Source organism: Gavia stellata, chromosome 22 (assembly GCF_030936135.1).
Source record: "Gavia stellata isolate bGavSte3 chromosome 22, bGavSte3.hap2, whole genome shotgun sequence".
Taxonomy (NCBI): domain Eukaryota; kingdom Metazoa; phylum Chordata; class Aves; order Gaviiformes; family Gaviidae; genus Gavia; species Gavia stellata.
Window position 1 is genome coordinate 4,348,330 of NC_082615.1, and position 22,976 is coordinate 4,371,305.

General features: G+C 37.1%; 2 protein-coding genes across 3 annotated transcripts in view; one reads left to right on the forward strand and one right to left on the reverse strand.

The window, feature by feature from the left end:
• TBCD (tubulin folding cofactor D) overlaps positions 1 to 22,976 on the reverse strand; it is a 130,221-nt gene that overhangs the window by 73,789 nt on the left and 33,456 nt on the right. For both annotated transcript variants that reach the window (XM_059828049.1, XM_059828048.1), the window contains exon 14: positions 1,079 to 1,235. In XM_059828049.1, coding sequence (XP_059684032.1) covers positions 1,079 to 1,235 — 157 coding nt within the window. The remainder of the gene's footprint in view (positions 1 to 1,078; positions 1,236 to 22,976) is intronic.
• Positions 20,291 to 22,867, forward strand: ZNF750 (zinc finger protein 750). The gene is made up of 2 exons (XM_009816928.2): positions 20,291 to 21,717; positions 22,147 to 22,867. The coding sequence occupies exons 1-2, from the start codon at positions 20,291 to 20,293 to the stop codon at positions 22,865 to 22,867; spliced, it is 2,148 nt and encodes a 715-aa protein (XP_009815230.2).

A 22,976-nucleotide genomic window follows, 5' to 3' on the forward strand; every position in this document is an offset into this window, starting at 1 on the left:
ACTTCAGAACAAAAATTATAAATTGTAGGAAGAACAAGGAGGCTCCAAAATGGCTATTTAGAGAAGAGCTGAAGTGTAGTTTATTCTTTTAGACCCAACCTGCTCAACCTGCAAGTCATAAGCTGGTCAATACAGACATGCTATATTCTTTGCACAATACCCATCTGACAACGTACCAAAACTCCTGGGTCATTAGACCCAAGTGTTCACCTGAAAAGGTAAGGAGTTAAGGAGTTAACTTAAGGTAAGGAGTTAAGTTTTCTCCTCTTCTAATATTTCCAGCTCTTCATGACTCCAAAAAGCAACTCATGACTCCAAAAAGCAAATTTTAGAGTGGTTTGTTATTTCTACCTCTACTGCACTAAGGTTCCAAATCTTCTTAAACTTCCTGAATCTGTTTTACTGAGCTAATCATAAAGCAGGGGATCAAGCAGACAACAGACGACACCGCCCCCCAACCAAAGCCTCCACTAATTTTTCTGATTCTTCTTACAGTGAGTTTCTTTCGATTTTTCTTTAGTTTTCTTATGACAGATAAACAGAAGAAAATGAAGTCATCACACTTGATAAGGAACTATTTAGATGTGTTTCAGTCCAAAAAGTTAAACTGCATCATACTGCAACAGGAAGAAATTTTAGACATCAACAGCTACGTGGAATGGCAACGGTATTGTTTATGCCATCGTCATCCCACCCATTCTCAATTCTTTATCTTTGTTTAAGATAGTCAGCATATCTGTTAGCATGAATCAATGAACTTTATTAAAAGTTATCATAGAGAAACAAAAATACCCATTCCTGGGCGAACAATATCCAGAGAACAATGAATTTCATTCACGTTATATGGGACACACCAGCTACTTTTTAAGCATGAAGATATTTCCCCTAAATGGATGTATCACTTTTGGTCAGTATCTAATTTGGTCAACATCGTAAAGATAGAGCAGTAGAGTCCTAGATTATTAACTTCTAGAAGATTCAGAATTAGATTATTAAATTAACTTCTAGGTCCTTCCTAATTTTGAATAGATATTTAAAATTAACTGTAAATAGCTCAGCTTCTTATTGCCCAACTTACCTTGAAATCTGATTAATAAATGGTATCAGTTCTGCAGGATCGTAAGCACGAGCAAAGGCCCAGCACACATAGCACGCTGCATCTCTCACGTTGGAACCCACGCTGCATGCCCCCCTCTTCTCGTCATATGTCAGCGCTTTCAAAATAACAGGAACAACTGTTAAATTAAGAAAATGTACAAAAGCAATAATTAGGACCATACAGTGAACAAAAAAAAAGGTGTAAGAGCATTCAGTGATCGTTAGAAAAAAGACACAGGGTGGAGTTGTGTGTTTGGAAAGAAAAGCAAGCATGGCTCTTAATACGTGCTAATTTTAGAATTGATTAGAAAGAAGAGTTGGTTTTTTTAATACATTACTTTGTTTCTTTGTCACTAGCAGTTTATTTTTTTATTTCCTTCACATATAATTCAATGAGTATTAAAGCAAATGGGTCACATAAGAAGTAACACTGTTATCATTTATTACTCAATGATACGTGTTCAGAAGCCAACGTAATTTTAAAATGCAAAATTTTAAAGTGTCCACTTTTTAAAGTACTGGACTTTAAATATTACAGAAGCATCTATCACTAGAAAAAATATTTCTTAAGAAATACGGTATTGTAACTACCATAAAATAAAAGAACCATCTATCAGCAGGCAACATTTATCGCGGTAGAAGTCCTAATATGACAAATTCTTCTTAATTAACAATGCTTGTGAATCATCAATATATCAATCCTGAAAGGGACTTAAGTACAGTTGTTGCATAATCTTAAAGCAAAGTGACACGTTCGACATCATTCTTGCATTAAGCAAGCAAGCTGTGATACTTTATTCCCCGTAGAGCTGTTATTTTGAGCAACTTCAATGCAGTGATTTAAGCTTGAACCTATCAGCACTGCCAAACTGCACAGATCATAAAGACAATGATCCTAGAAATGCAACCTAGAAATACAAACAGGTGGGCTTTACTCTCATTTCTGCTTAGACACCCAAAACAACTGTGACGACTACATGCCTCTTCACCAGCACAGAATGATTTAATGCAAGTCCAGAAGCCTTTGAGGAAGGAAAAGAGTATTCCAGGAAAAAAAAAATTCAATGTCTTTTTTTTCTCCTATCAGTCATGTTAATTATATCGATTGCACCAACATGTCAGTTTTTTGTTAGACAGTGTGGAAATAAGATGGAGATATTTGCATCCTAAACAGCAATATGGAATCATGTACTGCACCTCCGAATGTACTCAAAATGCACCTGAATTGATTCTAATGCCCAAATTTGCAAATGCTGTCTCATAAGGCCCAGTAGAGAGATTCAAGTCAAAAGCATCTGACAGCCATCCTGGGAAGGTGCCTTTTATTTCTCAGTGACGCTTATTTGGGATGGTAAGGACAGGGAGGGACACTAAAACACAGGACTAGATTTAACAGAAACTAAACTATACCCCAAGACTATTAAAGTTACACCTGATGAATCCAGCTAGTTACAGAAACTGGAAAAAAGTCAGCAGCAGGAATACACTGTGTTTCTGAATGGAAATAATATACTGTGTATTCTTGAGAATATTCTGTTTCTCCTTACTGACCTAGAAAATCATCCTCGACTGACAGTGTCAGAATCTCTTTAACGACGTACATACTCCAGAACACAGAGCTTCATTCTGGGAGAAGAGTGGCATTACCTGGGTTCATGAAACAAATCAAAAAACAAATCCAAAAATCAACTGATACGATAGCCACCTTATCCAAGGCAGCTTTTAGAAATGCATGTATCAAGCATTGTTTCCTGATTTAATGGACAACATGAGAAACTTTGGATTGAGTATGTTTTAGCCAATAAAGGCCTAAAAGCCACAGACCTCAATATAACTTATGTCTCTGTGCCACATGTTATTGAGGGAGCTCCAGAGGAAGTGCTGTAGCACAAAGCGTCAGCCCAGGCTGAGCACTGGAACCACATCACACCGTTGCAGTGGGACAGCAGTAGAATACAGCTTTTTTTTTTTTTTTATCATATTGGGGAAAACAGAGTAGTAAAACAGAAATAGAGGCACATGAAGATCCCAGAATCTTATCACAGAGGCCTTGTAACACAGGTACTGTTATTATAAGGAAGCGATAAAAATAAGCTTGGGAAAACAGCTTAAGAATTTCACTGCTTATGTCCCCACCAAAACTGCAGAAGTCAATAACGTTTTTCTACAGAGAAAAGAGCTTCCAAAAACTTAAAGAAGAATTCTCTTACACAGTTCTAGTAATATACTGCTACAGTTTAAGAAATACTATATGTATGAAAGGCTCCTCAGAGGGCTTTCTTTTGGTATCTGCAAATCCAGATACATAACTTGAATACATCTCTCTCTAGATGTCATGTCTTTAATAAATGAAGAATGTCTGCAGAAACGACAGCCTCTAGAAAAAAAGGAAACAATTTCTCTCGACCTTCTTTCTTGTATCAAATTTAACAAATGCATTTTTTTTCCTTAGAAAATACTTGTCAAAAGGGGATCCCATTGAACAAGAAATGGGATTGCTGAACTGTATTTCATTAGCAAACTGTGCCTGGATATACTTGAATGGATATAATCACAAAATAATTAAACTTCAACATACAGTTCATCACTGTATGCCTGCGCCTTTAAACAAAAAAAATATGCACCACAACTGGAGAAGGGAGGTGTTAAAATGCCATTTAAATTCATTTTAACCTACTAAAGAAAATAAAGCAGTAATCAGAGGGATGGACAAGATATGACTATTACGAGCACAAGCACTCCATGGGGAAAAAAGCAATTCCCATTCAGGAACAATGATACAGCAAAGATGGATGGATATTTGGGCACTTCCCAGTTCCGAAAGAAACTGCAATAAAAATCTTCAAAAATGTTGACTAGCTTGTTTTGAAAAATGCTGCATCAACTGATGAAAAAAATGGAATTAGCTGGTTCTACAGGAACACTAAAACAGATGCCAAAGGCAATTTTGCAAAGCTCCTGCAAATTTCCTTCAGCACGGGGTGATTACTGAAGCTACTTTAGACAGCTGTGACACTCTCATCTCTCTGTGCATTGAAGGAAATGTGAAAGAAGGACTTGCAAGCAGCTCCGCACATTTGTATCTTCTGTATGAAAGAAAACGACACAGGTTTTTTCAATTCAGGGCCTTAATTTCCCAAATGGCACCTGGCTTATTAGGGTCAGTCTAAAACAGAGGTGATGCTGCCAGGGGTCTGCAACAGCAGATACCAAGAAAATGCCAGGAACGGCAGCACTATGACTCTGAGCAGCTCAAACTTTCCCCATTATCTTGCAGCAGGCCTTTGGACTCACACCTCTTTGATGTCCTGCTCCTGTGTCTGGGACTCAAAGCATTGCTGCTGCAAGAGAAACAAGGTGACTGCAAAGCCTGGAGAGCAAAGGGGGATGATGCAAAGGAAGGATACAAAAGCAGGTATTTAGAAGGCGGGAGAAACAGGGAAAACAAGGTGAAGTATGCAGCAGTAAGGGCTAAGTAAATATAAATACAACAATGACAACAACAAGGGAAATACTGATCTAGGGGTCATCTGTTACAGTTTTCCAGCTACCACTGGTCAAATATTTGCTAGTGGACTGTGGGAAATACTATATAAAAATTGCTCCTGACAAATGTTTGTGTGTTTGAAAAAGCGGGCCCAGCATTACATTTCCTGTTGGTATTTAAGAGTCATAAAAACCCAAAAGAAACACTACCAAAAATTCCGGGTTTCACTTAATTCTTTACCCTAGAGTTCTTCAACCACAACGCAGGGGTTTTTCTGCTATGGCTTCCCGCAGTGTCGGAAGAGCCTGGCTGAAGGAAGTCACGAAGGAGCAGTACAGGCAAAACCATCTGTAGTGTTTAGTCCACTGTAACTGAAATACCTTAGAAAAGACCTTCCTAATCCACAGTCTGACAGACTCTGTGTTCGCAATCTCTCATGTACACTTTTCATCTTCAGCCTGAACACAAAATACTAAGTTAAATTTTATTTAACATTTTTCTCTGATTTAAACAGCTCACATTCTTACTCTTCTAAAGCGTTGTTCGATACACAAAGCAGTAATGAAGTTAAAAGCTTTGTAGTCGGCTTCTGCATTTTGTATCTGTTACGCAATTTCAATTCATTTTATAATCACCTCAAATATTCAGTATGGTCACAATGTTGTACTGTGCTGCTCTGTATTGTTTCAATTTTTCAGATTTAAATTTATGTCAAATTCATACCCCAAATCAATTTATCAAAAAGCCCGCAAATAAAAAAAGCTTTAGAGAAAAAACCCAACTTCCAGAAGAAACTTATTTTAGTTTGGAAGGGCGGAGACAAATGTCTTTATTTTGGAAATTAGGAACATGCCTTTTTTATTTAAAAGTAGAAGGCTGGGAGATACAACAAGGAGAAGACCCGAATTGTTACTTAACTTTAAAAGTTACCATTTCTTTCCTGGATCTACATTAAAAGTTTGCCATTTAAAACAGAGGATAAATAGTGTCCACTCTCAACCTAAATATTAAAACAATATCCACCTGTTTAGGTCTGTGAACACTCAAGAAAATGCAGTCACCTTTACCTGTAGCCTAGAGGTATTAATAAGCACCTGCTGCACTCCACCCTGCCTTACCTAACAACATAACTGCAGGTTGCAACACAGCTCTTTGCTCAAGCCTTGTGAAAATAAAAAAACAACTTCTGGCTTCAAAGCATTACAAACAACACATTTTTTTTCTCATACTGGAGACAGGTTGCACAGCTATTTTGCTTTTTAAACACAGATTTTAAACAATCAGAAGCTTAGCACCTTTCAGGTGCAGGTGATAAACACTGAACAACTAGTTAAGAGGACTTATGGAAGACATTGTATACTGAAAGGTCTCATGTACATAAATAACAAATGCCTCATACCATTCCTTTAAAAGAGTGCCTTTAAAAACATACTTTACACAAACCTAGACTATAACACATGCCCATCAGGAGCCCTATGTTACTTTAACTTCAGATTGTCTTTTTCTTTTATTTATTGCAATGTTTATCATATAAAACATACAAATACAGCAATTAAACAAACAATCAAACAAACAAACAACAACAAAAACCTGTTCCTCAGCCTTAGGTCTTGTCTCCACAAGAAAATTGCAAAATTTCATGTCAAGCCTATTTCATTTAAAACAGATTTGTTCACTGGATCTCAAGATAATTAAGAATTGTCTAAATTTAGTTAAAAACTAGAATATGCCACTCTTAAAACAGATTACGCTAATGTTACCTTTTAGATAAGTCTTACATTTTTATATGGGTTGTTTATGCAGAGAAGCCTTCTCAATTCGTAAATAATATATTGCAAAACCTTCTATTTTAGAATTATAAGAAAAAAACCTACAAAATAATGGACATCTGCTATTACTGAAGGAAGTATTATACACAATGTCACTGTAGGGGCAGCTAGGAACATTGTAATTAATGAATTATGAAGCTTAAACACAGTTATTAGCATCAATAACTGGAATAATAATTCTATTCTTCAAATTTTTCTTCAACAAAACCAACTCATTGCAGAAGTGTCCTTCGGTAAGTTCATCCTCTTTGTGAGCCTCAGGCATAAAAAGAAGTGTAAACAGCCATATCTACAGTATGTCAGCTTCCCATGTTTTAAATAGCATACCTATCACTATCATTCATATGCTAAAAAAAGAACTCTGGCTTTTCAATGTAAAGAATTTCAGATTTGAGACCACATGGCACTCTAACCTCTTCTAGAAAAAGAGGCAGGTCCCAATCGTAACTTCATTAGAGCTGTTATACTAATATTTAATATATCAACACAGATGCAAACATAGATAATTTTGGGTTAGGTCCATTATCAGAAATAAATATTTGTTTAAAGTTCTGCCAAACATTTATGATTTGTTCTCATTTTTCTACACAAGCTGTCTACTTCAGAATTTACTCTTAAAGGACTATTTCATCCAGAGGATAAAGTCTCCAATGAGGTTCAGAAAATGCACATGCTGCTTCGTCTGCCAAAAAATTCCCAGGTGTTTCTGCGAAATGCTCCAACATTGCATCCTGTGGGGCAGGTGCTTAAAAACTGTCACCAGGCAGCCTCTCCTCCCTCCTCCCTGCACCCAGGTTTGACCTAGTTAGGAGTTTGCCAGGGAAGAAGGGAAGAGTATCACAATTCATGCATGCTGAGAAGATACCTGAGAATCTACCAGCTGAAGTCTCTTAAGCTGCCATAACTTTCTCACAATTCTTAACACTGACCCACGTATATAAGGCTATATATATGCATATCCACAGACCAAATAAGCATTTTCTAACCCGTGACTATGAAGGGCTGTGTCTGTCTGGTTGCAATCTCAGTTCAGTCTCTCACTACGTAATGAATTAAGAGAGTCTTTAATTATATGATCACGTGATATTTTTTTTCCATGGACCTATCTCAGTCAGCACACAGGAAAGACCTGCTCTAGCGATGAATCACAGCCGGGCAGCAAAGGAGATTGTTGTCTGCCTCGCTGCTGAGGGAGGAAAATATGTAATGCAAAGGCTGGCTTTCAGCAGAGAGAAGGGATTGTTGGTTAAGGTGGATGTTGCCATAAAGAACTGCATTCTAACTATATCTCTGTCAAAGACTTACTGTCTGCTACCAGTCATATTACTTAAATACAGTATTCAAAAGAAATGGACGCTGGCTCTCATTTCGCAGGTATCTACTTCAATAAACTAATGGTAGGTTTGCAGAAGTGCTACAACACTGAAATTAGTGTGAGCTTTTGAGTATGGCAAGGGGCCAACGAGGAAGCAGACAGACCTGGATTTTGGCCAGTCTATCTCAACATCATTATGTAATGCAACCATAAAAAACTCAAAATCTTTAAGCACCCCTACCTGGCTATGTTGAAAGGCCTGCATCTGACCTAAGACAGTATTGATCTACCTTCTCTGAAACACAGAGCGCTGAATATTTTGGGGATTCACCTACGCACTCACGCCCAACACCATACTAGAGACCTTCATACAGGTTTACAGCTAACAGAGCTCTTCCTTTAACTTAACCAGTAGCAAACTGCAGTTTAAGGACATGAAGAAACAAGCTTATGAAGGAATCCTACTAAGCAAACGAATTACTTACTCTGAAGGAGTATAAAAAATTTGTAAACTTGTAACACTGCGTGTCAGAAAAGAAAAATCGCCAAAGAAACACCAACCTTTAGGCTAAGATTGTGCAATACTGAGATAAACCCTACAGTGAAAAAGCTAGAAGCAATTCCTTGTCATTTATTCCCTGCTTAGTATTTACACCATTTCCTAGTTGCACTGGGGGAGGGACCTCTCCTGCCTCGGCTTCAGCTATGGCATTTATTCTTGCTCATACCTCCTGGCTAGTGAAAAAAAAAAATCTGCACTATTTATAATGCTTCCTTGCTAATTTGAAAACTATTACGATGACATACGCGTTGTGATTTTTAAAAATACTATTTTCAAGACCACGCATCATTTTAAAGTTCACCTGGGTGTTAAGAGAAGAGAAATTCTTCCATAACCAGCCTTTCAGGTTTGGGTGTTCTCTATTTTCTAAAAGTCCACCTAAGACAGGTAGATCTTTTTTTCATTTCTTCCTGTATCTATGATGAAAAGTACCTGGAATCTCGCCAAAAGCCTCACAATTAACAACCACTACAGGCTAGACTAACACATTTCAGAAGTCTGACTTCCTGATGCATCCTCCTCCAAAAACCCTGGCAGCTGCAAATCACTATCAAGTAACTTACTCAGGAATATGAAAACACAGAAGATAATCCTTAAAAACAGCGTATGTAAACAAGTTTAAGAAGTTACATGATAGATTTCTATAACACTATTTAAAACTTAGTCCAAGTTAAACCACTTTCTAGAACACACTTGAAAGCATTATTGTCTTTGTTTTTTGTTAGGGGTTTTTCTTCCTTTTAATAAATGGCATGGTGAAATTGGACAAGCAAAAATGCTCCTTTTTTCATTGTGTGTAGAGTTTTTCAGCCTTGTTTGGGTTCTTTAATTATATCAAGCTGTATATAAACATCAGGACGCACCATTCTCTGTAATCTCAGATATATTACACAGGAATCCGATATCATATCAATACTAGCAAATATGCAAGCACTCTCTGTACCAGGAACAAAGATAACCCTGTCCTACCACAGAGCACATATCCACTCTAACCAAATTAATAAGATATTTGCAACAGAAGCTGAGAGAATTTTAAAATTACAGACACAGAAGTCATGCAGACATAGATACCCCTTCAAAGCTCTAGCATCTGCTATTGAGATTAGCTGCATCTATTTGAAACCTTCTGACAGCACGAGAGACTTCATTTCATGCAAACTTTTCACTAAAAATATTCTTAACAATGGGACATTTTTAAAACAGAGAAAAAACGTCAACCAAGATAACCAGTGTTTCCTATTTACACAATGTGCTTACCATTCAGCAGAAATAATACACAACATATTTCCCTAAGCCAGGGTCTTTTTGGATACTGGTAGCACTGTGCCTGACCTCTTTGAAAAGGTAAAAAGCATACTGATTTTGTCATTGAATCCCAAGACACCATAATCTGCCAAGCCCCCTCTCAAATCTATCTCAGACCCCTCACTAACAGTACTTAACTGCAGACTTCAATGCTCCCTAGTTTCTTTTTACACTTTTTTGCTTCTCCTTTTATTCTAGAGGTAATTTATAAACAGAAGAACTAAAACCTGGTTCTTCATGAGTTGGTTTTTTCCACTCTCTCCATTTCTACTCTTTGCATTTATTCTGAGATTAAAAAAATCAAATTCAAGATTTGGATTACTGGCATTGACCCACCAGTATCAGACTGCTGAATTAGCCATTATCTGCGTATCTCATCAGCATTATTGCCTTCTGCTTAAGTGTCGCTTTCATTGTTGCCACAGATAAAAAAAGGAGAGAGGGATAGTTGGATTGTTTCAGTCTATTCACTGTGAATAGGTGAGGGTATGTAAGAAGTCAGGCAGATCAAAAATAACGTCTTTCTGGCTGTAATCCTTCCAAAACAAGCACCAATTCATTGCAAGTGCAACCACGCAGTTCTTCCAATCTTCTTTCCCTGGTTTCCTTTTCTTACTCTTGAGATGCAAATGTTTCCAACCTTACTTTAAACATACCTGTTTTTATAGCAAAAATAGGATCACATAATGCACAACAAACAAAAAAAAACCCAGAGCAACTTATCTGTCACTGTGAAACACCAATAGTTCTAACACTGATTTCATTTAAGAGACTTTCTCCAGCTTGAAATAGAGAAGGTTTAGGCCCCTAGCCATTTAGCAGACACAGCTGCAACTATTCAGTGGTCAGCAAGCCCTTGAGAGAGTTTAACACCAGAACACTTTTAATCTCACCACTGACATATTAAGAACGCCTAGGAAGTTTCATGTTCCTGTATATGACACACCTTATTAGCTAGAAAGTTTATACTATGCTGTCATCAAGAGAAATTTTAATAACGTCCTTTCACAAGCAAACCAGAAATTCAAGTAAACTAGGATTCTCTTGTTTGTTTAGTATTTATCCCCACCCAATTAAATAAAAAAACCCTATAAATAATAGTCTGAAGCCTACAAAACCACAAATACAGCACAAAACAAAAGATGTGAAATCATACTGAAACCACACTGAAATACAAGTTTTTGGCCCTAACATATGCTGTACAGTAAGAAATGTTTCATTTAGGAATGCTGCAATTGCAAATGTAAAAATTCACACAAATACATCATCAGGTCATAAAATTTTAAATTATTTCTGGCCATTTTGCTAAAAAACACGAAAGTTTTCCCTGCATGCAAATTTAGCTCCATGATCCATTCTAAAAACAACTGAAATTTTACAGCTAAATGGCAACATGTAACTTCGAATTCAAAAACATAACAGACAAACTGCAGTTCAAGAACTGCAGCATTAGTATTTTTTTAATGGCATAAAACAACAGATTTCACTTGCTGGTTTATATTCCCCACTTTTAAAATTTATTTAAATAGTAGACAACATATAGTAATCATATAAATATTTATAAAATTTGACATGTTTCAAAGAATAACTGAAAGATAGAAGTATTTTGAGTCTAGCAGTATTCATTAGATGCCTCACTGCTCTCTTCGTGAGAGTGGCATCACAGCAGCACAACACCAATTATGCCTCAAAGAAAAACGTGCAGGACTGATTTCATATATAGTAGAACTGCACATAGCACAGCTCAGGTCCTGCTACTGGATTCTATGACAAAAACTTCATCTAGCTGAAAGAACTGTCTCAGTATCTCTGGCGTAAGTCTTGAAATCAAAGCAGAAAAGGAAAAAACATTCTGCAGGAAAAACTGTTTAAAAATAATAAATTTTAAAACGGAATTATAACCAGACCATCAAGTAGAAACTGAAGAAAGGTACATTTTACATCTCTGTTAGAATGGCTGGCAATGAAAAGAATGCTTATTAAAAACCCCTTCTTATAAACAGTTCATAGTTTTGCCTACAGTCTCATTTTCTGGTGTTACCTACTTCCCCCAAGATGTTTCACTGCCCAAGGGTGAGGATGGGAACCAGAAGGAAGATCATCCTAGTTCCAGGCCAAACACTAACAGTGCAGGCCACAATAAATATCTAAAAATATGATCTGCAGTTGCTATTAACTGCTGAGCTTTTATTCTTTTCCCATACAAATAATTTGCTCTAGTAATCATGAACAAGTGGCTCACAAACATCAGCAAGGTAATCTGCCCAGACATATCTCCAAAGTCAGGGACTGGAATAGTTATGAAAAACAAAGGCGCATTTCAAAGGTGTTACTCAAAAAGCATTAAGACTAATAACTATTCATATGGGATAGAAGAAAATAATTATGAGAATATTGTACAAGAATCATGTAATGTTTTGGGGCAGAGCATGAGTTACAGCAATTATATTCAAATACATTTGCCCCCTTCTGGGAATGGTATGGAATAACCTAGTCCAAACATGCTAATACAGATAACAAAATCTGTCGATAACTTCAGTTTAGGTGATCAAAGAAAGAAAAAAGGACTTTCTTGAACATTTAGCTCAAAGCCACGCATCTAGATACAGAACTAAGATGACAAAGATAGAAGTGAATATTGCCAGTCACACAATTCTAAGATGTTTCCTGTATATGGCAAGCTAAGCTTCACTAGCTCCATGTCTAACCGTGTTCAACTACATGAGATTATTCACACTTACCTATGATCATTCTTCTGTCTTGGAATAACTAACTAGTTCATGAATTTATAAGGGATCTCTAGAAAGATATGGAAACATTGTTGATGACTGACAACCAGAGGACATCCTCTGAAAGCCAGTATCAAAGTTCTGACTGATATGAGGTAAGGTCAAAACAGCAGAACAACTCAGTCACCAGGGCCATTCTTTGCGTTACAGCAGAAAGTTAAGAATTATCTGATCAATGGGGCAGTTGATAACTGACCAGAGCAACAGTTGGCACTCTTTCATACAGCTAGGGAATGGAATTTTGAAGTGCAAGAGGAAAATAAAAATTAGGTAAGCAGTGTATCAAGAAAAGGTTAAGTTTATGGTTTCTGCTAGACATTTTGCTTTCTGTTTAGCACTAAAGCTGAGCCAAAAAACTCATATAAAAACACAAAGAAGGAAGTTTGTAACATTCATAGAACGGCAGTTTTACGCTACAGTAATTAAACCTATGAAATTCAATCACAGCTAAAGAAGACTTAATTTTAAGCAGAACTTAGAACAAAGAAGTATATTCTACACCAAAGAAGATATAAAACTAAAGCTTCAGCCCTCCAGAGATACAAAAAGTATCACATTTTTAAAAAGCAACTTGGGAGAAAAGTATCAGTAAATCCAAATGTTACTATGTCAATCCTGGTGCTCTTCATTAACTTGTCTTGTACTCAGGTGAACTAAAAAGGGTGCTACCAACAGGTGACTAGGTTCAGTTTATCTAATACTCAGGATACAAGTATAACGAGTTAACAAAAATAAGTGATGAAACACCAATCACTGCAATCCAGATTTGTTACCTCTAGAAGTATACACAAACAGAAGCTCTCCCGTTCCTTTTCTGGGGTCCACCAATGAATCTTCTCCCCCAGACTTGGATTTGCAATACCATCCAAGCACCAAGAAAAGGAGCATTTACATTAGCTGTTCTATTTTTTCCACTTCTACTTTGTTCACAGCTGATTTCAGCTGACCTGACTAATAATAGCAACTTCCAGAAAGTAGCTAGATTTAAAACATTATTTTCCTTGGATCAAGGCAGCAACTGGACATCATGTCTCCCCTCCAAATACCAGATCAGGGAAGGGGGATAGGGAGAAGAGGGGGAAAAAATAAAATTAAATTTCAAATATTGACTGCCTCTTATCCCAGTTCAGTCACCTATATTAAAGGAGTCCTTCAACAGCTTCCTCTAGATGCCAGAAATTGCAATTTTCTTTCAAAACAAAACACCTGATCCGATTCTATTCAAGGAAACCTACCTCCACTCCAGCACATGCAATAAAAGAAACCTGATGGTACCTTCCTTCAGCTATAGACAACATAAAATGATCCACATTTGCGGAAGAAAAATGAGGACAGTCACGTAGATTGATATGGCACACAAACTTATTGACGTGAAAGAAAGGCTATTCACTACCGAGTGAGGACGACTGAATGACATCTTCTGTTAAGAGAGCAAAGGACTTTTCTCCTTCGGTCTTTTCAGAGATGTTTCTAAATGCAGACATTACAAGATCTTTCTCTGCAGGTAAAATTTTCTGATATACTACTTTTCTTCAAAACATTTTACAACTAAATGGAAGAATGATGGACTACAAACATTCTTGTTATTCCATCTAAAGCCAAAGGATTTACAAATAACTAGACAGTAATATGACATCTTTTTACACTGCTAAGCTGCATTACAGGAACATAATAATAAAAAATGAAAAAAAACCCAACCAAGAGCCACCTTTCTACCTTAAAATTAGTGATTGCTTATATTCAGAAAAATTTTCCAGGAAACTACATTGGCATAGCAAGGAGAAGGATGGTGATCTGTGTACCTAGATAGGAAAATAGATGTCCATAAGTCATTCCATCAAGATAAAGGCCACACCTTTAAAATTATTTTTAAGACACTGCTTTAGAGACTGATTTTGAAACAACTTTTACCAGCTGCCTAAACAGGTTTTGTAGTGATAATTTCCTTTAATTTTCATTCAGAAGACCATACTTTTTGCCAAGTATAAAATTCATCATACTTCTATATTTAAAAGTTTCAATAATCTGCAACTGTCTTATCTATAGAGCAGTGGGTGAAACAAGAGGGCTATCATGTTCATCCAGCTGAACTTAACAGTTATGAACAGAAATTTAATGTCTCAATAACATTAGAATTAGTAGCCAAACCCCCTTTGGCTTCACATTCAGTAACAGGAATGTTTTTTAGAGAAAGCTAGAACCATCAAAAGATTTTCCTTTTAACAACCAGTATGCAAGAGGTTATTATTTCACTAAACAACTCAGCGATGTCACTACATGACTGGCAAATACACTAATAAATTTGTCATTTATAAACTCTAACTAAAATGCAACTAAAAGCAAGTACTAGTTAGTCCTAATCGGTGGATGATCAGTTGACTTTCTCCTTCCACCATTCAGTTTCACAGCTCCTAAGCAAACGTATAGAGGTGATAATCAATTTCTTACTGAGGTGACTCCTTTCCATTTACAGGATCTGTACATTTGACTGTTGATTATAGGCAAGCTTTGGCAGGTTCCTGTGGCAAGCAAGCTTGAAGTTAGTTCAGTCCCGCCTTCAGAAAGGAGACTCATGAAGGACAAAAAGATTTAAATAAAAATGGAGAGGGGGAGGAAAAAAAGAGCAAGAATATTAAAGCTACAAAGACATTCAACAAAAAATGTCAAGCTCTAATAAAAAAGTAAAATCATTATTTTTACGCTTTGCTACCCCCTGCATACAGTCAATTCTGGGGCTCACGAGTCACTTCTACGGATGTTAAATATATTAAAAGCTCCGTATAGTACCTAAACCATTTTTGATCCCACACTGCAGATCGCTACTCAGAGGAACAGACACTATAGAGTAAAACTTGGTTGTTGGAGGGCACAAAAGCGACAAGAGCTCCCTTCGATAGCTTAGATGCTGAGGTAATGCTGAATGAAAGCAGTGGACGCAAACAAATGAATCGTAGCTTCAGGCTGGAGTAATATCAGGTGCATCTCTACACCCCGAGGGCTCAACTCCTACACTTCTTAAGTCCCTCCCCCTGAAACAACCTCCTGCAGTTTCACTTAGAGATCAAGCAGAGAACAGGTACTTCTCTCTCAGCAGTGACAGCTACAGCTTACCAACAGCGATCACCTTGAAGGTTTCAGACATCTATGTATCTGGTAAGTACATTTCTTTAGAGCACTTTGTTTCAAATAAAGTGTGTTCCTGTTAACATCTAAAAAGTCAATCAGAGGTGTTCATTTTTCAGCTGTCTCAAAAGCCTAGGTTACTCCTAGCAGGTGCATTTACTGCACCAGTTTAAGCTTTCAGCAGAAAGTTTCAACAGGAGAAGGAAATTTTTTAGTTTGAGAGAAAAAGTAACTCCTGCAAGTTTTTAAAATAATTAACTCCTGTTGGTGAAAAGTGTTTTAAGCACCTTTTTTCATACAGGATGATAATGTATTACATTGAAGTACGACAAAAAGCTGTATTGCTTAAAATTGCTATGTTTAGTCTGCCAAGTATTTGCCATACAGTAGTGTCGGGTTAATCTGAAAAGCTTGTACGAAAATAAGGTACTCCAGTTTTGATTTATTATTTTTTCCAGCTTCTGGGAATTTAGCACAGAAAATTGGATTGTTTTGAGTTATCCTCTCTCTAGTCAATTAAAGTGTATTAAGACATTGAATTGTTAACTTAATATTTACAAAGATTTTTATTTCTTATGCACGCTGCCTAACCAACTTATTTAATCTCTGTTCCTGTACTTCCTCTCACACATACGCACTCACACACAAGCACGCAGTCCTCTTCGGTCCGTACCTTCAACACGCTTCTTTTCCAGTCCTCGCCAACCCACTCCTCTCACCCATGTTTCCTCCTAATTAACAAACAGTTGCGTTAAAATTTATCTTTCAGTTTAAAGGAACTGGAAGTTTAGAAGGGAGTGGTAGTTAATCACTGGAAAATCTCAGCTAGAATAAAACTCACAAATCTTGTTCTTGCAACACTTTAGGTAGGTGACAATGGCATGTCCTTGAGTTATGCAATAATGCCACATCACAATATTTTAATTATAGCATGTCCTTCAAAATGTTCCACCCCAGTGAGTACTCCTGGTCAGAGAGATCAACATCACCAAAAGGATACTGCAATAATAATGGAGTGTGCATGACAAACTGTTACGTAGTTTGCTAAAGCAGTGTCCTAAAAAGAAATATAATTACCATCCCTGCTTGTAATAAAAGACATTCTGAAATTTCCTCTTTGATCAGCTGGGCATCTTAAACAATTTAGACTACTTAAAAACCAAAAGAACAACATGCACATATATATATATGTACATATATATATGTGTGTGTATGCATGTGTATGAATACATATGTGCATATATGTGTGTATATACTTATACCCACATACATTTTTGTTTATATATTTATACACACTCACACACACACACAATGTTAAACAATATTCTTGTTTTCTGAACTTGCTAATACGTTAAAGGCAAGGAGGTAGCAACAACATACTTTTAAAAATAAAAGGAAGAAAACTTGCAGCTACCAGTCTCAGGCTGGAAAGGGCTACAGATTAGAAACCCGCGAGGAGGTATACTATTGACAAGAAACAAACAACTAAAACAACCTCAAGTTTAACCAATATTATCTGAATAAGCTGTTTTCAATAAAAATATAAATAAATACTACTACTACATTTCAAAACTAGAAAAAGAAAATTATAATAATATATAACTATCTGCATTTCTAAAATCAGGTGTACAAGAAATAAATTCTCAATCTACAAAAAAGCTACATGACAATTATCATCCTGCTACTGAAGAATTTTTTCCCATTTTTAAAGGATATCACAAGTTATGGCATTCAAGTTTAAGGAAAAAGCAACTACTTATTTTGATTTTTCTTTCTAGTACTAAATTGTAATTTTGGTAGCACAAAATATACATTGTACAACTGTAAGTAATGAACATTATTTATATAGAGACAATTTTAATTGGTTGCACCTATTTTAAACCATTAATGTCTTTTCCAGCTGTATGTGTGGGATCAAATAGTTTTAATTTTTTTAATTATGAAATATGTACCTCTGCCAGATACTCCTGTGTTTTACTTAGAGACTGGAGAAGAAATTATCCTTCTTGTCTGGGTTTAGAAGTATTTTATTACTGGCATTTTTAAACCATGAGAAAAGAAAAGGGACTGAATAGTAAAAGAGAGAAACAGAACATTCATCTGGCTGACACCAGCCTAAGTTTACGAAAGGGTAAACACCCTTTAAAATAAGGTACTCGTTCTACACCTCTCAAGTCAGAGCAGCAGGTTCTGGGAGCACTACTGTCTGCAGGCTGAGCATGCTATCAAAACAGATTAAAAAAAAAAAAGCTGCTGTAATTCTCTCCTGCTGTACACATGGCAAAGCAGCTCCAATGCTCTGTATTTCTACCATGAAAACTGCAACAATGCATTTTATCTTATTAAGAAACGATAGTTAATACTGTGTTGAACAGGAATAACTTGAATCAAAGTTAAATACCAAGTACAAAGTCGGGGTGGGGGGGAACAGGACACACAGGAATTTTCATTATTAAGCAAAGGAAAGCTAGCAGAACAAGAAAATCTAATTAACATCTCTTTATTATAAGTGCTGCACCTGAATGCAAATTCGGACTGTTATCATAAATGGTTCAACTAAGAATGCAATGGAGTTTTGACAACATTATCTTTTTTTCAAGAATAATCAGTACAAGTACTTCCAAGAAGATATAAAGAACAACAGGTACAAACTGACTTGACCGAGTCCATTACAAACTGTCCACGTTAGTTATACATCATTAGTCAAAAATAAATGCAACAAGCTCACTTAAGGCAGAAAAAAAGACCAGCTCCCTACCTGGACCTCCCCTCCTATGCCTCAATATTTGTTGGCGTTTTTTAATGTAAAAGCATTATTATTAATTTTTCAAAGGAATTCTGGCTATCATTATTTAAAATATTTTAAAATACTCTATGATTTTTTTTTAATTTATTGAACTACCATTTTACCTAGACTCCAATGACAAGACTTTAACATGCTGCTGTATAAATTCTTTTTTTTTTTTCATTGTTACAGTATCAGTATCCAACTCAAACCACCAAAAAAATCTTTGCTAAAACCTGAAAAAAGCTACTTCTCTACACATTCCTTTTTCTTTAGGCTATCGCACATTTAATCATTTATTAATTTTAAGAAAAAATGTGATTGCTTTTTCTACTTACAGAGCAGCTCTGCAGTTTTCCAGGGTGCCTTCACAATTACTACTTTAACAAAATTAATATTTCTATGACATCAGAAACAACATTTAATACAATTTGCTAGAATTACTATACCTGATGAAACAAGCAGCAGTTCTGTAGCTTTGCCTTCAGTTTTCGTTATGTTGCATGCCATTTTCTATTAAATAATCTCTGATTTAAGAAATGCAAAACATCTCTACTTCAACTAAAATCTCACAGCATGTAATTACCAGCAAGTCTTTTCATAAACTTAGTATTTTAATACTACTAATACCAACTTCTATGTAAAAAGCTTTTTTTAAAAAAAAAAAATCAAGCTATCTAGTCACTCTTACAATTAGTATTCCTGTAGTTTCGGGTAACACAATAGATACAGTACGTGGTTTTGCAACAGTCATCATTTTGATAATGATGCTTATAGTTCATGATGAAATCATCAGTTTTTAGATCTCTGCCATAACACATCCTATAAAATCATGAGAACTTGACTCTGAGAGTTTCTCACGCCTTCAGAATCAGCGAACATAATGGAACAAGCTGATACAAGCCCTCCTGACTTATCTACTGAGCAAATCATTAGGCTGTGTAAAGTATCCACAACCTTAGTTTTTCTGAAGAAAAGGCAGATGGATCATTCCCCTCTAAATCAATTACTGTCAGACACTTTTTTACCTGAATTAATACACTTGTGTGTCTGTGTTCACTGTATGCAATATGTAAGGCGCTACACAGCAGAAGAATGTGAAATGTGTTTATCAAGCAGAAGATTCTATTAGTCAGATATTGCAGTACTCATTTCTCTTAATTGAATTAGGAAGAGGAAGAAAATTGGTGTGGTTTCATCCTTCGAGAGATTGGCCACTTTTGAGGTATCCATTGAGATTAGGCTGTTAGGAAACGCCATGCCAGGTACAGGAGGGGGTTGGTCAGCCTCGGAAAGAGCCAAGTCAGCTACCCAAGCGCAACCAATCCACTCCACCCTCATTGCACCAAAGCAGGAAATTCCCTCCTCTCTCTCCCCAACCGGCCGGACAGGCTTGCCCCGCATCCAGCTGCTGCCAGGACCTGCCTCTTCTCATCCTGCCCACCTCCACTGCTCTCTCAACAGCTCCACCTACATTTCTACTTTCATCTTCTGAATGAATGTTCCTTCAGTTTCAAAGAAAACTCCTTTGAGCCGGCAGCAGTGGCAGGTGACTAGCACGGCTGAAAATTAGGCCACTTCCGTGACTATGGTTAGGTGCGGAAGGATGTCAAAGTTTAATGCATGTCTAGCTCAACTCTGGCATCCAGCTTCTTTGTTTTGTTTAAAAAAAAAAACCCCGACAACACACCATATGTAATATGAGGGGGAAAACAGTTAAAAGAATGTATCACTTTGTATTTAGTTCCAATGTTCCATGGCAGCTAATTTTAAACTTTGTGTTACAGTTCCTGCACTACCAGTTGCAAACGGGTTGTTTTCCGGCACCCCCTCTTCCCTGAGACACCACGGGAGCTGGCTTCCTCTCTTCACCTGGGAAGAAGGATTCTAGAAACCTGAAAAACTGGAAACATCAAGAGGCTAAAACTGAGGAAAGCTAACCACAAGAAAGTTTTTATAAAGAACCATTACATTTAATTGTTTAAAGCAGAAGAAAAATGAGTCTCCTCAAAGAACGTAAACCAAAGAAGCCTCATTACATCCCAAGACCACCAGGAAAGCCATTTAAGTACAAGTGCTTTCAGTGCCCCTTTACTTGCAATGAGAAATCGCATCTTTTTAACCATATGAAGTACGGCCTCTGCAAAAACTCAATTACTTTAGTATCAGAGCAGGATCGCGTTATCAAGTGTCCAAAGACCAGTTCCTTGGAGCCCAAACAGATCAATCAACTTGACTCTACAGTCAAACCAACTTCTTCTAAATCTGTCACAAATGGACTGCCAAATCTCGATTCAAAGCCTCAATATCCTTTTGCAAAAGAAGATGCCAAGGAAAACGTTGAATTACAAAACCAGACAACAAACACAGCAATTCAAGGACAAAAACCAGCAATTCAGAAGGAATTAACCCCTGCCAGTACTACAACAGAAAGCGCTATCAGCATGCAGCCGCTTTTGGACAGCATTGTAAGGCCCTCGGCTTTCGTTCCTGTAGGAGAACACAGAGATAGTAAAGGCCCGGAAACTAGTGAAGTATCTGAAATTATATCACTCTCTAACAAAAGTTCACCTTTTCACACCAAGTCTGCATTTCATGCACCAAGTCACCCCTGGAAAGCAGGTTCTCCTTTCCTCCCAGAGTTTCCACATAAAGTTGCTCCCACAAAAGGCTTTGGTTCCATTTCACCGTACATGCAACCAATGATTCCCGAGTATTCACCCCATTTTTACGAGCATAGGCTGGCTATCTACACACCTTACTTGCTTCCAGGTAATTCAGAGTGTGAAAGCTCTGCTCTGTCTGTCTATGGCACACAAGATCAAAGACACTTTCTTCCCCACCCCGGGCCACTTCCAAAACCCATAAATCCGTCAGCGTATGAACACTATCGATTGTTCCAACAATATCATTCCACTCCTCCGATACCATATGGATTTTGTAGGCCAACAGATCCTCCATTTTACAGATTTTCACACGTAGCTGGTATTAACAGAGATCAAAATTCTCATCTAATGGAAGAAACTACCTTGCTGTATCCAGCTTCTTTAAGCCCCTCCCAACAATACCCTCTAAGTTCACATAAAAAACAAGCAGATTATGAAAAAGAAATGACATTATTGCATGCCAAAAGTCATTCCAAAGATGACCAAAATGAAAGAGAGAATGCTAAAATGAGCCCTCTCGCAGGAAGTGCGGCAACAGGCTCCCCTGGCAGACCTAGCCCAACCAACTTCACGCAGACAAGCCATACATGCGAAGGCTTATTTGACCTCTCTAACAAGTCATCTTCCACATCGCTTGGCAAGTATGATCAACCAGAAGAAAACTTCACAGCCTTTAGACCTGTGAGAAAAAGCACTGATCAACCAACTGTACTTCAAAGTGTGCAGACACAGCAAGATAGAGGAGATTCACCTACCAGGTAAAATAATAAAATCACTTTGCAAATTGTTGTCAGATTTACTAGGGACACACAAAAAAAAAATAGATGGATACATTTCATGCAATGCCCCTAAAATATATTTAAATTTACAGTATTGCGATAATTTGTTCTGTATTAACTGTGTAAAACACAGTAGAACTCACAGTTGCTATAGTGAGTAGACCGCTCATTCTCCTTAAGTGTACCAGGTATTTCCAATACCATTACTATGCATGTGTCTGTATATTTCAGGAAATTACCTGTATTATAGCGATGTGTATGGTGAAAGGGACTTGGGGGAGTTAAAGGAGAAACAACAAAACTGTCAGACTTCTAGCCAGATCTCTTCTCTTCTTCTTGCCCACTTCCTCAGCCCCAATTTAAAAGAGCAACTGATAGTGAATTCTCTTTTCTCCTCATTTCTTTCAGCATTAACGTCACTGATGAAGATTCACATACACAGAACGAATGCCATAACAATGAAGGCTCACTGTCCAACACGGAAGAAGACACAGGGATAGTTCCCCTTAATCTTTCAAAAAAGGCTGACACAAACACAGGACCTATTCATGAGCATGCATACAAAACCACATCCAAAACAGAAAGTCAGAAGTTTCTAGAATTGCAAGACATGCCTCTGAACCTCTCGGTAAAAGATTCCTGTAACACAGTAAGCCTGAAAACGTCATTCCACGGTCCATCTCATGATAATGGTGCTGCTACTTCTCTAAACACCGAAGACGAAACCTCCGGTGCAGACGCATGTAACCCCAAGAACCCTGTTAACAGTGCCTGTGACAAATCTTCTTTCACAGCTCACCATAACGAAGCTCAAGATTTAAGAATAATTGACAGCTGTGATGAACAGAAACAAACAGCAGCTGTAGCTCTCTGTCAGCTAGCTGCATACAGCCCAAGCAAAGTTAGAATGGACAACGAAGGGCAGAGTCCTCAGGACAGTAATGCTTCATGTACAGAAGCTACTCTTAATTCTTCTGATACTCAGGATACTCAGTGCAATCAAAAAGTAAAAGGACAAAAAAGGACAAATCAAAAAGAATCAGCAAAATCACAGCAAGGTACTAAAAGAGTAAGGCCAAATGACTGTAGCAGAGTCTTCACTTTAAGGAAGAGAACAAGAGTATCTTAATACTTTACTTTCCAACGAGTTTCTGGTCATAGAACCTAGTTACCAGCAACATCATAAATTTCTACAAACCATCTCTTATTGGGTTTGTTCCATGACAAGATACATTCAA

What these genes read in the sequence shown, in the direction of transcription:
- ZNF750 (XM_009816928.2), top strand. Translation starts at nt 20,291, where the DNA reads ATGAGTCTCCTCAAAGAACGTAAACCAAAGAAGCCTCATTACATCCCA. An exon ending in AGAGGAGATTCACCTACCAG is followed by an intron (nt 21,718 to 22,146) that starts GTAAAATAATAA and finishes CATTTCTTTCAG; the next exon opens with CATTAACGTCACTGATGAAG.